Here is a 13234-nt window from a genome sequence, read left to right as displayed (position 1 = left end):
GACGGCGCGCTCGCCTTCACGCTTAATTATCCGCGCGACACAACACGGCCGTGCGCAGCCTCGCCGAATAAAATCCCCGGCGAAGGATTTACTCGCTCCCGGCCCGGAAGCAGTCGTCCGTCGCAATTAGACCTTTTTACTTCGGACGTGTGTTCGCGGACCCTTTAATTTCACGTAGACCGCGTAAATCACGGCTGCCGCCGGGCGGCGCGCTGTGCTTGCAAGAAGCAAGAAGCAGCGAGCGAGTAAGCTCTCCACTTCGCGCAGGTTGACGCGTTAAATTTGCGGCTCGGTCGTTCCGGCGTGACTCGTCGCGCTCATTAAGAACCGATCCAATTTGTCTCGGGGACACGAGGGTCCCGTGGCAGCTAAGGAAAGAGACAGAGAGAGACGGAGAGAGAGAGAGACGGAGAGAGAGAGAGAGAGGGGGGGGGAGAGAGAGAGAGACGAACACCGCCGAAACTTGGGCGAGGGCAACCTCGCGATCGACGGCTCGCGAGTTGCCGCCTTACCGCGCCAACTTTGCCACGACGCCGTCGCTCGATTAGACTTACGAACTCGTTGGGGAAAGCGCGCCGCCCGCGTCGCCGACCGATAATTGACGGCGCAGACGGCGCAGATGCACCTGCGTCGCGCTACCTGATCTTTCGCTAATGGAAACAGACAGCACCAAGTCAGCTCCGATAGACGTATGCTCGGTTAGCCGTCTCCTCTCGCCGGCGCGATAACAGCGAGTACTTGCCGTGTGATTAGTCATGGACGCGCGATCCGACGTCTCCCGCTATGGGATGCATGTGTATGTGCGTCTGTATACGTAGTCCAGTTCTTTCATGGTAAAGCGGACGTGCTGTGTGCTACTTTTCCAGGGGAGGTAGAATCGATCGAGATAAATCGGATTATCGTCATCGTGCGCACTCACTGGGGCAACTCCGGTAAGTTGCAACGCGAGCGAACGTACGAACGAATGAGCGAACGAGCGGACGAAAGAACGATATAACCGGCTGCGAGTGCGGCTCTTCTTTTAGCGAGACCTTATACCGCCCCCTGAAAGCTTGGGAAGTAAGAGGTTATCTGACTCTCTCGGTCGAGTGCACTTCTCCGTCTGTATTGGGTCTCGAGCTTTCCGGCCCCCCCCCCGCCCCTCCCTCTCTTCTCACTCTCTCTCTCTCTCTCTCTCTCTCTCTCTCTCTCTCTCTCTCTCTCTCTCTCTCTCTCTCTCTCTCTCTCTCTCTCTCTCGCTCTCTTTCGCTCTCTCGCGAGCTCCTCGACTATGACGAATTGCGAAAGTTCGGTGAAAAATTGGCCGAAGCCAGATAAGAGCGCCGCGGGGTGTATTGTGCGTCGTACTTTGGTCGTCGGCCATTCGTTCCTCCGCTTACTTTCATCCCCGGCCGACTTAACCCGCATTATTTAGCCCGGCCCGACCGCCCCCTGTCCCCTCCGTGCAACCCTCGCGCCCCGCATTCGGCCGCGCACGAGGGAAGATTTTCAAATAGCTCTGTCCCGGGGAAAGTTTTCTTCGGGGGCTGACAAATGCGAATATCGTGCGGCGGACGGCGGCGTCGGCGAGACTCCTCGCCGCCGCACCGCGCCGCGCCGCCTCGCGCTATTTGCGACGCGCGCGAAACTGCGGTATTTAACTCTCGGCGCCGGTGCGCGTTGCGGCTTGTATTTCTCGCGGTAATCCCGTGATTTGTATGCACGGCCCGAGGACACTTCGCGTCCTCGCCGAAGCTTGGCGTCAACGCCGGCCGGGCCGAGTATATCAGTCGCGAGCAGACTTCTCTCTGATTGCGAACGAGTAACGGGGCGCGATGAAGAGCGCCCACGATGGGAACTTATTTCGGAGTCTTTCGGAGAGCCGCGTCGACGATGCGATAATCCCCGCTGTAAATCTCGCTATTCTTCCTAATTCTTCGCTCTATTAGCGAATGAGCTTTACCCTGCCCCTTCCCCTGCTCTCCCCACGTATCCGTTTTCCCTCGTCGTTCCGACTCGCGCGTAAGGTAAACATCCCAGCAGCTGCACGTGTGTATGTTGTGTGTGTGTGTGTGTGTGTGTGTGTGTGTGTGTGTGTAAGACGTTCAATTGTAGAAATTGAACCAAAATCGTTGCATCTTTGCAACGGATCATTTCATCTAATTGTTTAATTAATCTGAGGGCTGTGAAGTATATGAAAATTTATTGAAGCTGGTTCTTTTCTCTCGATTTCTTCGAAAATAATAGAAATTTCGAAGCACACCGACAAACTAACGCATGGACGCATTCAGAGTGAAACTTTTTGCAGTTACGACCAAAACGTTGTTTTCACCCTGCTGTATTTCTCACTCGCACGATACGACTGCAAATAAAGATGGAAATCAGTCCCCTTCATCGAAGATTGTGGCGATTGTGTTGCAGTTACGACGCGAGGAGTCGGCAGTTCGGCAAGGCGAAATTGTGGAGTGCTCCGCACTTTTGGGGCCAACGGGCGACCTTCCGGTCGAGTCCACCGGCGCAGTTGACGGTCTCGGATCTTCGGCAGAGCGACGAGGGGGTTTACAGATGCAGGGTTGACTTTCGGAATTCGCCGACGAGAAACTTCAAAGTTAACCTCACCGTTATCGGTAAGTAAACGCGTTGCCTTTAATAATCGCCACTATATCACCTCGCGTGTGTAAACGCGTCGCCACGCCGAAAGCGACATATTTCTCATTTATCGTCGCGCCACAGGCGTATTTTTCACGCTGGCACGCGTCAGTCGATATCGCGAATCCGCGCCTTTTTTGTCCGCGCATCTTTCTCACAAGTAACACTACCCAACTGTCACTCGCAGATTCCGAATGAAATTTGGCATGCACGTAGAACATTGAAAAATATTGAACACATGTTTTTTTATATCGGCTGACAACGCATTTTAAGGGTGGAAATCACCCCTTGATCCCTGAACATGAAAGCACTGTTTCAACCCTTTGTACATATTACATGTTATATGTGATTTTCGTCAAACTTGTCTTCCATTGAACTAGTCAGTAAGGAGTTTTTAGGATCGCTGATTACGAATCTGGAGATAAAATTACAAAATTCAAGATGGCGGAGTATGACAGATGGCGGAATATGACGCAATATGACAGATCGAAATTGTACCAGTGAAGGAGGATATTGCCTCAGGCAATTACACTTACTGAATTTAACAATGAATCGGTATTCAAAATTGATCTGTCGCGTCAATTTTTTTCAGATTAGGAAGTTGATCTTCCAAAAGATTATTATTCGTCAGTATCCGAGCGGAATATGTAATGATATTCTGACATATCTTGATAAGATATAGATATAGATATCTTGATCTCTTATGCCTTATATTTATTCATTTATTTTTATTCTATTTTTTTATATATTTATTCATATTCATTCATATTATTTAAATGAACTTCTGAACTTGAACAGCAAAAAATCTATTAATGTTCAAAACGTTAATCTTAACGTCCAGAAAATTTATATAATTAATATCCTTGAAAGTTTACAATAAACCTTCTTAAAAATCTTACAAGTAAAACACGTTACAATAATAATAATAATAATAAAGTGCGACAAACGAATTATATTTTGACTTCCAACTTCAGATTCGTAATTAAACCTCCAGATACCAAAGTTGGTTTGAATCAGCCATCTTTTTAAAAATTCTGTCCGCCATCTTGAATTTTGTAATTTCATCTCCAGATTCGTAATCAGCGACCCTAAAAACCCCTTACTGACTAGTTCAATGGAAGACAAGTTTGACGGAAATCACATGTAACATGTAATATGTACAAAGGGTTGAAATAGTGCTTTCATGTTCAGGAATCAAGGGGTGATTTCCAACCTTAAAATGCGTTGTCAGCCGATATAAAAAAACACGTGTCCAATATTTTTCAATGTTCAACGTGCATGCCAAATTTCATTGAAATCTGTGAGTGACAGTTGGATAGTGTTATTTGTCAGTGTCCTCTTTCTCAGCCGTGTGTCCTCACACCTCGCCAAACTCGCGCATCTCACAGTCGCCAAACTCGCGCATCCCCTAAAACTCGTAGCTATTCCTCGCCCGCCTCCTTAAGTTGCGATCCAATCGTAAATATCCGAAGCGCGCTGAAACGCAGTCGCAGTTTACAACCGCGCTCGCGAAACAACTCGTTCATAATTGCCATTATGGCTTGTAAGATGGACGGAGAGTATATGCGAGTCGGCAACTTGCCGCCGTCTGCGTAGCGACAGCTAACTCCGCAGCATCTCGGGAAATCGATCTGCCTGTTTTCGTTTCCGCGGCGAAACTTGGACTTTTCGTATACCGAACTAACTCGAGGCTCGTTAAACTCTGACGAAATTGCGCCCGAGTTATCCTTTCTGCACGAGCTACGATTATTTCCCTCGCATGCATTCCCGGTCCCGGTCCCCCCCCCCTCCCCCCGCCCCATCCCGCTGCTCGGCGTGCTCGCTCGCGTGCGCGCTTATGAATATTTATCGTGGAATTTCGTCTATCTGTCGGCTGGGCCGTGACGACAATTACCGGCGTTCTAATCGCGACATTAATCGCATCGTGTACGCTCCGCATTGAATCAAACTTTCGACTCCGTGAGAGACTCACGGCGGTGAGAAACGTCGTCGTATTGACAAGAAAAATATACGCTCAAGTTCATACATATACGACGCACGCGTGTATCGGCATTACAAATACTTTTACTCTGGCCTGAGTATGGAGTAAAGGTTTTCTCTGTTCACCCACGTACCTTTCAAACCAAGATAATCGAAGGGTTGTTTTCATTCCTCTCGCTGTTAAACAAAATATAAAAGGTACCGAATCGTGGTAAAACAACGTTACATTGTTTGTCTCATTTATTTTATTTATTATTCTTTCAAGTAGTCAAAGGCAGTGTTGCGTCGGCGTAAGCCAGCTCCTCCATTTTGAGACGCAAATTTCTGCTAAACCGCTCGAGCACTAGAATCGAGGATGCAGCACAAAATTAGCATCTAATTAACGCTTAATTCTGCTGTAGTGCTCAGTGGGATATTTTACGCTGAGGATGCCCAGCTTAATGGAGAGCCTCAGCATCGTCGCGGTATCGTAACCGCCGGACAAACGAGAGGCGGACAACGGAGCGATGTAAATCTTAAAATCTCGACTCGGTTTTCTTCGTTTCTCCAGCGGAAACTCGAACGCGCGTGCGCACGCGGCTGGCTGCAGGCTCGTTAAACTTTCACAAAATTGTGCTCGAGCGAGGAAACTCGACGAGGAATCGGCCGCCGATACTCCGGCGATCGTCGTTGCGAGTGGCGAGCCGATCCCAAGAATAGTCGTTAATCCGGGACCGAGCGACCACTCGTACAATCAGTGAACCATTGAAAGCGATCCTCTGTAAACGATTGCGCTGAGAGCACTGTCGATTGGCCGGCTTGTCCGTACTTTGATTCGCTCTTCCGTCGACGCGGCCGTTAAATCGCAGAGTCGAATCTCCCCCGATAACAAAGCTCCGGATTATTTGCAAAGTCGTTGATAATTGCTGCGCCGAAGCTCGTCCCTCTCTCGCCGCCGACGTACAATAATAATCACACAGTGTGATCGAGTAAATCTATTGCTGCTTCACTCACGTACGCCTACAACTTTTTATACCGAACGAAAGTTATAACGAGAGAGAGAGAGAGAGAGAGAGAGAGAGGGCGTGTGTAAACAGTCGAGATTAGAGACCCTGGAATAAGAGTCCGGTCAATCTCTAGTTTTGAAGCAAAATGGCGTTGATAGTGTTACGTCCTGCGGACTCCGCGCACTCTAGACTTCTTTTATAAATAAGGAAAATTGAATTTATTATTACTTATTATATGGCCGGATGCGCTCAGGCATGTTACCACACGACGCGATCTCTGGAAGTTTCGGTGCTCTGGAAATATTAACAGTCTTGAACCAACTCCGATCTTGTTTCCCACGCGCTTAGTCAACGATAACAGTATCGCGACATCCTTCTTAGAAATATCGATATTTCCTTCTTAAGATTGCTGCCACGTTTTTTTTAAACAAAAGACTCTCGAAAACCTCTTATTGCCATATGTATCCTATCTCCTACAAAGTTATCTTAAAGACACTGCAACGTATTCTTAACCCTCACCTCTAAAAAAGCATTCGAAGCACAGTTCTATGACCATATTTGGGCATGAAAATTAGATTTCCGAAACAATTCCCTAAAACCCCACTCTCTCAACCGAGCTGACGTTTTGAGAAAAGCCAAAAGGCCAACTGACTTCTCGTCAGGCCGACCTGCAGCCAGGACAGAAGCTTCTCTTCAGCACCCCTTCAGAGTCTCCTAACAATCTAGCCTACTAGTGGCTTAGACAAATCAGTGTTTCTCCAGTCGTTAATTATTCTGTGCGACGATCTCGTGCATTTTTGGAGCATCGCGACCAATCCAGCGGAAACCAGTTTCCTATTCTTGGCGCAAAACTTGGGTCTATCCTCACAGACATGCAGCAATTACACTCTTCATTTCCGACAAATAGCATAGATCCAGCAGTATTTTATACTTTCTTTATACTTTCTTTTACCTGAGTGACCTCTTTCTTTTTATTTTTCTTCTTTTCTTCTCTCTCTTTTCTTTTCCTTTCCTTTTTCTTCCTTTTCTCTATCCCCCTTGGCATTCCTCCTTAATTGTAAAATTCAGTGTCAGTGGCCCAATCTTTTCGATCACAGTCGGACATAACGAACACGGAATTTTGCTCAAACCGCGATTGTTTTATACATATATGTATACGTACACATTATAAAATCTTACAAATTTTATTTCATTGTGAACTTCCGTCTAATCATCAATAAAACAAGTTATTTGTAATTGCAAGCCAATCACGTTTTCCAACTAATTATTCTCAACAAAAAATTCTCTCTTCCCTCAACTGTCGCTCACGGTCCTATCCCAGGTAAAAGGATTCCTTGACCTAAATAAAGGACCACCGACGTACGCCCGAGCCAGATAAAGGGGTCATTCCGATCCTTGATCTGCACCGCAGACTTGCAAGTACGTCGTTCCTCCTCCAGAACGTAACAATAGCTATAGATGACTTTGTTTGCAACTGTCATGCGACGTTAACCTAAAAGAGTGTGTTTAGTTATATTTATCAATTATAATACGTCAGTTCATACATTATAACATGATTAATGCTTATGGAATGAAATATAAAAAAACAGAGTTATGGGAGCACGAGCCTGTATTTCTAGTGAAATTATATACTCGAATCTGTTCTTTAATTATTTTATATTTGTGTTAACTGTTATCACTTAATAGAAAATGACTGATTGTTGTGTTCCTGAATGCAAAAGCAACAGTGTTTGTGAAATAAATATACGATATATTAATTAATAAATGCAATACTAGATCCTGGTAAACCAGAAAATATCAGTGTGACTCAAGGACTGTCATAAAATCTCACATCTAATAATGAAGCGTTTTATTCTATTTAGATTAAAAATAGAATGCCTGCAGAAAGGTTGTCCAATCACACCAGTGTATAATAGTACAACTATGGCACGACATTCGATTTTAAGATAAAACGTTAATAAATAATTTATAGTTATATATTAAATATATATAATAATAAATATTACGTAAGATTAAAAACTTATTATTAATGCATAACTATTTCCTTTTACGTTACGTTTTATTTTAACAATTAACATTTCTTTTGCAAATTAACTCGGAATTAAAAAAAATTAACTCTGAATTTATTTTTGTATTTTTTTGCTTTACATTATTGTTGAATCTATTTTTGTATTTTTTTTTAATAATTAAATTATCGTGCGCGTACGGTACTTGAAGGGGGAATATAATTGGTTCCGCCATTTTGCTTCAAAGCAGCCCGCGAAAATTATGACCGATTGACCGGACTCTTACTTCTAGGGTCTCTAGTCGAGATAGGAAATGAGAGCGCGACTCTCGTGTTTCGGGAGTGGCGCATTCGATGTGGAAATTAGCGGCCGGAATTCGGGGATCAGCGACGCCTTATATTGATTGACTGATGAATCGACCGAAATATTTCGGTCCGAAATATACCTCTAATTTTCGACTAAATGTCGCATTGAAATCTGACTGGACTGATAAACGTGTGCTGGAGGATAAATCTCCATTCGGATAAATCAGCGCGCGGACATGAATGGTATGTATCTTTTATCCGTGCAACTTTTTGCGTGCGAGCGAAATTTGTATTCGCGTTGTAATGGCCTGTTCCGTATCGCATATAATCATCGGAATCTGTTGTAAAATGGAAATATAAAACAGTGTATAAACCAATGGAAATGTAGACCTGCCATTAATAACATCGGAAAGGTGAAACTTTTTTAAACTGCTCGGGGACCGTGCAGCGCGCGCGCGCGCGCGGTTGTAGCCGTTGTCGTTATGTAATCGTAAAAATACGCGCGTAAATACGCGCGTTATACGCGAGCGAACATAATCTCGCGGGCAAATGCTTTTAATTTGAAAATGTCGCCGATGCACGCGCGACTGAGTTCTTCAGCACGTTTCGTAATGCGCGCGCATTATGTTAGAATTATTTTGCATTTATTCCTTGTAACGAAGGGAAAGAGGATACAGATTTCAAGCCGCGATAAGCTTTTACGCGCGATTGTAATAATAACGCCGTCCCGTGTTGTTTCTCTCCGTGTAAATAATCGCTATCGCATTTATAACGCGAACAACTTGACGGCGCGCGGAATGGAGGTATCACAATGTAGTAATTAATACCCGGTGCCAAATCGATACGACACGCGCGTCAACTCGTATAGAAAGTTCAATTCCCCACTTTGTAGGTAGTTGCGCAACAGCGTTTCCATAATGGCGAATAACATTATGCCAATCCGTTGTAAAGGTGGAACTAAACGTAATTAGCGTATGCGAGCGCTCGCACATAAATACGCCATTGAAAACGTTCAAATAAGGGCGCGCCTGGAATAAAACGGCAATATTGATATTCGAACAGCGCGCGCACGCGAGTCGTCTGTTAACGACGACGAGCCGCAACGACGACGGTTAACGCGACTACAAGGGGGCGCTCGCGAAACGACAGGTTTTTCGGGGAGGGGGAAAAAAAAATACACACCACACCGGGGCAAAAATGTCTGATGCGGGACAGGAATGTTTATTTATTTCTTTTAATCTCACTCAACGTCCATTAAAAGTATAAAATGCATCGTTGCATAAATTGGAGTGATTTTTATAGTAAACTGCGGAACCGGTCATTTTCGAGCCATTTCGACCATGCTCTGCTGTTAAATCGAACGCGTTGTAAATACGCCGGACTTTAACCTCAAATCAAATAAAACGCTACGGCCACCAAAACTACGGTACGGGAAGGAGCGGGGAGGGAGGGGGGCTTCCCGTCCACTTCGCGTTTGTCTGAAAATATTATATATCTCGTTCGTGCGCCGAGGTAAATACCGGTATTACGTAAACCGACGCTAAACAGCGTTCGCCGCAGAGAGGAGAACGACCGGCGACAGATATTCGTTGATTAAATCGTTAATTAAGAAGAAGGAGAAGAAGACCTTTCGTTCAACGTATCGCGTTTCAAGCGAGGCTCTTCGCTCGGCTGGAGATCCCCGAGCATAAGTTTCCGTCTTAAGCCCGTCGTTAGACCGAACGAGGAGAGATCCTCATCCACCACGAGACGACGGCGAGGACGACGAGGACGATGTATTCCGCCTCCCAAAGCCCGCTAACCTTAATAAGTAATTTACAACTTCGCCCCGGCTCCATAACACTTCCGATAATCAACGATGCGAACCGACCGTGTCGGTTTTACAAGCGGAACCGGAACTCGACCAGGCGAGAGGGTGAGGCTTCGGGGCCTTTCGCGCGGCGAAAGTCCATCCGAGATGGGCTCGTCGCTCTTGTCCCTTAATAGAATCGGAGCAATAGCTCGCCGCCGGTCCTCGGGGAGGTTCTCCGTAGCGAGGAGAAGCCTTCGCAATGCCCCTAACCCAATTTCACCATCAATCAGCTATTAAATCGGCTTAAAATGCGAACCGCCGATTTCGACTCTGACTCTTCGAGAACGAGATTGGAGCTTTCGACTCGAATTCAACAATGCATTTTGCTGCGAAAAAGTAGCGAAATAACTGTGCCATCGATTGTGCACTTGCCGCACACTTGACGACACGATGTGCCGATAAAAACACGATCTCCAATCGGATTCCTCGAAGCGGACCACGCGGCGAAAGTCGGACTTTGCGAGAGAGTGAAGGCGACATGAAGAGGTCAGATATTCTTCCGATCGATCCGATCTCCCCTTCAAGTTCGCCGCATCACTCGTTTCTCCCATCCAGCCGCGACTGTGGCAGACTCGTGGCACGATTCGTGAAACTTGGATTGCCAATCGAAGGGAGGGAATCGATCGGAGAGCCATCGGAGGAGACCGTCGTCGGGACTGTATTTAATCCGCCTGATCGAGTAAACGCGCACGCGCGCGCTAAACGCGGTGCTAGAAGCGGAACGATTCGACGGCTCGCTGGACCGCCGATCGCCGCTGTTTTCTTTTAATCGAAACTCGGCCGAGCATCGCGGGCGAACCGTCGCGCGTCGCTAACTTAAACAACCTGACCTCGCATTAATGGCTACGGGGGGTGGACGGGGTGGTGACTGGCCGGGGCTCTTCTCCGGGCACGGCGCGAGTACGGGACGGGGGGGGGACAGGTTACCAGGACGGCTGGCTCGGCAGGGGGGCGCGCGGGAGGGAAGAACGTAATCGAATAGGGGTAACATCTCGCAGGCGAAAGGCCATCGGCGTCGAAACGCCGCGGCGGCGCTTCGTTTTACGCCTCGACGCACGCGAGCGCCGCGCCGCTCAGGCTCTCGGTCGGGTTAATTCCGAGCCACCACACGGCGCCTCGAAATAGAGACGAGCGACGGACATTGCAAGGTGCTATAGGAGAGAGATGGGGAAGGGGAGAGGAGCCTGGGATATGCTGCACCTCAGCCATGCCGGCTGTGTGTGTGTGTGTGTATCCGCTCTCAGAGGCGAGCTGAAGCAACCCTATCGTGACTAACCAACCCTCCGTCGCTTATGTTCTCGTCTCTCCCTCGTTCTCTCCTCCTCCCCTCCCCCTTCTCTTTGCCCCTCTTAGCTTTCCTCTGTCTCTCCCGTGTTTTTTTCTTTTTTTTTTTCTATTTTTTCGTCCTTTTTTTCTTTCTTCGGCATACATCGATTAGACTTATCTCCCTCCCTCCCTCCCTCATCCAAAGACGTATATATTGCTCATAGATGCGTTTCCTCCCCGCCGGATCCCCTTTGCTCGAGTTCTTCTTCCGTTACTCTTCGCTACCGCGATATCTCCCGCGGCACGCCTCGCCTGCTCTTCCGTCGCGTTTCCTACGCGCGTCGTTGTAATTTTCCCGCCTCGAGACTTCGAGTCGTTAGCTCATTGGATAAAGGAGACGCATGCCCCGAGGAACCCGACCCCGTCGTCGTTGGAACTTGGGAACAAAAGCTGCCCCGGTGCCGAGTCGACTCATGCTAATCCTATTAGGATTTACTTTAGATTTTGACGAGCCCTGGCCCCTCGTCTTCTGCCACGTGGCCGCGCGCGCGCGCCTCAGGGACGCCTAATCGCCGATTACGGGCAAATTAGTTTCATACTGTCTCTCGTCCGTACCCCTTCCTGCCCTCTGTCCTAACTATTCTGGCCACTTATTTAGCGTACGGTCACCGTTGGCGTCTATCCACCTAATTGATCGCGCGCCCGCGCGTGTCTACGTGTACCTACTTAATCAGACGTTCACTGCGACATTTAATGGAAAACGAACTTGGAAAGCCTCTCTCTCTCTCTCTCTCTCTCTCTCTCTCTCGGCATTTATCTCTGTCTGATTTTGTCTCTACCTCTTTCTCGCGCACGAGCTGGCTATAAAGAGATACTCGTAAAGCTGCAAAATCAAGTGAAAGAATTGAAAGAGCAGAGCACTCGGTGTAATTGTGTTGATTCAATTATAACGCACGACTCGCCCGTGATCTTTTGCATTCCCGAGCAAGCTGCCGTGTCCGTTTGAGTCCTTCTCTGGTCTGAGGGCTCTAGGACGGTGCAGATAGATTCTGTAATCCTCGGCAGGATGCGTCACGTCGGGATAGCTGAAATTGCGTCTCATCGGGAAAATGGCACTGCGTGATTCCCTGAGATCGATACTTCACGCTGGATATCCTCGTTTAAGCCCCTTTATCGGTGATTACTCGTCAGCCTGCAGGAAGGAAAATCGGCACAATGCCCCTGAAGAGAGAAGATCGAGAGTGCCCGATATTGGCATCTAGGGCATCCGAAATTGTCACCTTCTCCATCTTCTTCCCCTATTCTCCCCCCGCGAACCCCACGTGTGCCTCATTATCGACGATAATCCAGGGACAATTTGCAACCTGAAGCCTCGTTTCGAGCGCTGTTACTTTTCTCCTTCCACCGAGACGACTTTAATCGTTAAAAGCTATTATCAAATATCACCTCAAGCTAACTTTTTTTATTATTGTCTATAGCAAAGTATACGCGAGAACTGATCTGTGTTATCATAATGTTGTCACTACTGGTAGCGTTAATAAATGCCTTTAAAATTAGAATTGTCAGTGTGGTCACATTTTTTGATAAGATCAAAAATTCGCATCAAAATTTCACCCATAGTAGCCTTTAAGGGTTAATTCGCAGCGAGGAATTTCCTAAACCGTATGTATATATATCTATATACAGGGTGCTAAATTTCAAACGTAACAGGTAAAAAATCTCGAAAACTATGAAAGATATTAAAAAAAGTTAAAACACGTGTTCCACGATTTCGAAGGGGAAAGAGAATGGCATTATCAGTTTTTTATTTGGAGGTCATTTTCAAGATCAGTTGAAGGTCAACTTAATTTTTTAAAATAGGAAGCCCAATTTTTTACTATATCTTCTTTTTCTACCAATCAATTTTAACAACTTTTGTCTGAAACATTTTTTTATTTGCCTAATATTTTTTGAAATATTTAAGGAAAACTTGGTAACTTTTTCAACATTTAACTTACAATTAACTTAATTTAATAATTGTGAAATTTCCAAAGGTCTATAAGTTAACAAAAGTTAGACCACTATTATAGCGATATATTCTTGATAGTAAATAAAGTAAAACAGTCTAATACTATTTTCTCTTTCGACGAATAGTTAGCGAGATATCGTAAGTTAAATGTTGAAAAAGTTACCAAGTTTTCCTTAAATATTTTAAAAAATATTTGGCAAATA

At 46.3% G+C, this 13234-nt stretch overlaps 1 protein-coding gene across 4 annotated transcripts in view; it reads left to right on the top strand.

Annotated features, from left to right (window-relative positions):
• LOC105182029 (nephrin) overlaps positions 1–13234 on the top strand; it is a 254625-nt gene that overhangs the window by 67047 nt on the left and 174344 nt on the right. For all 4 annotated transcript variants that reach the window (XM_025302282.1, XM_025302281.1, XM_025302284.1 and 1 more), the window contains one exon: positions 2401–2606. In XM_025302282.1, the coding sequence (XP_025158067.1) occupies positions 2401–2606 (206 nt within the window). The remainder of the gene's footprint in view (positions 1–2400; positions 2607–13234) is intronic.

The sequence above is a fragment of the Harpegnathos saltator genome, unplaced genomic scaffold (genome assembly GCF_003227715.2).
Source record: "Harpegnathos saltator strain DR-91 unplaced genomic scaffold, Hsal_v8.6 scaffold485, whole genome shotgun sequence".
In the NCBI taxonomy this organism is placed as follows: Eukaryota; Metazoa; Arthropoda; class Insecta; order Hymenoptera; family Formicidae; genus Harpegnathos; species Harpegnathos saltator.
Note: the sequence above shows the minus strand (reverse complement) of the source record. Positions and strands in the feature narration are given on the sequence as shown.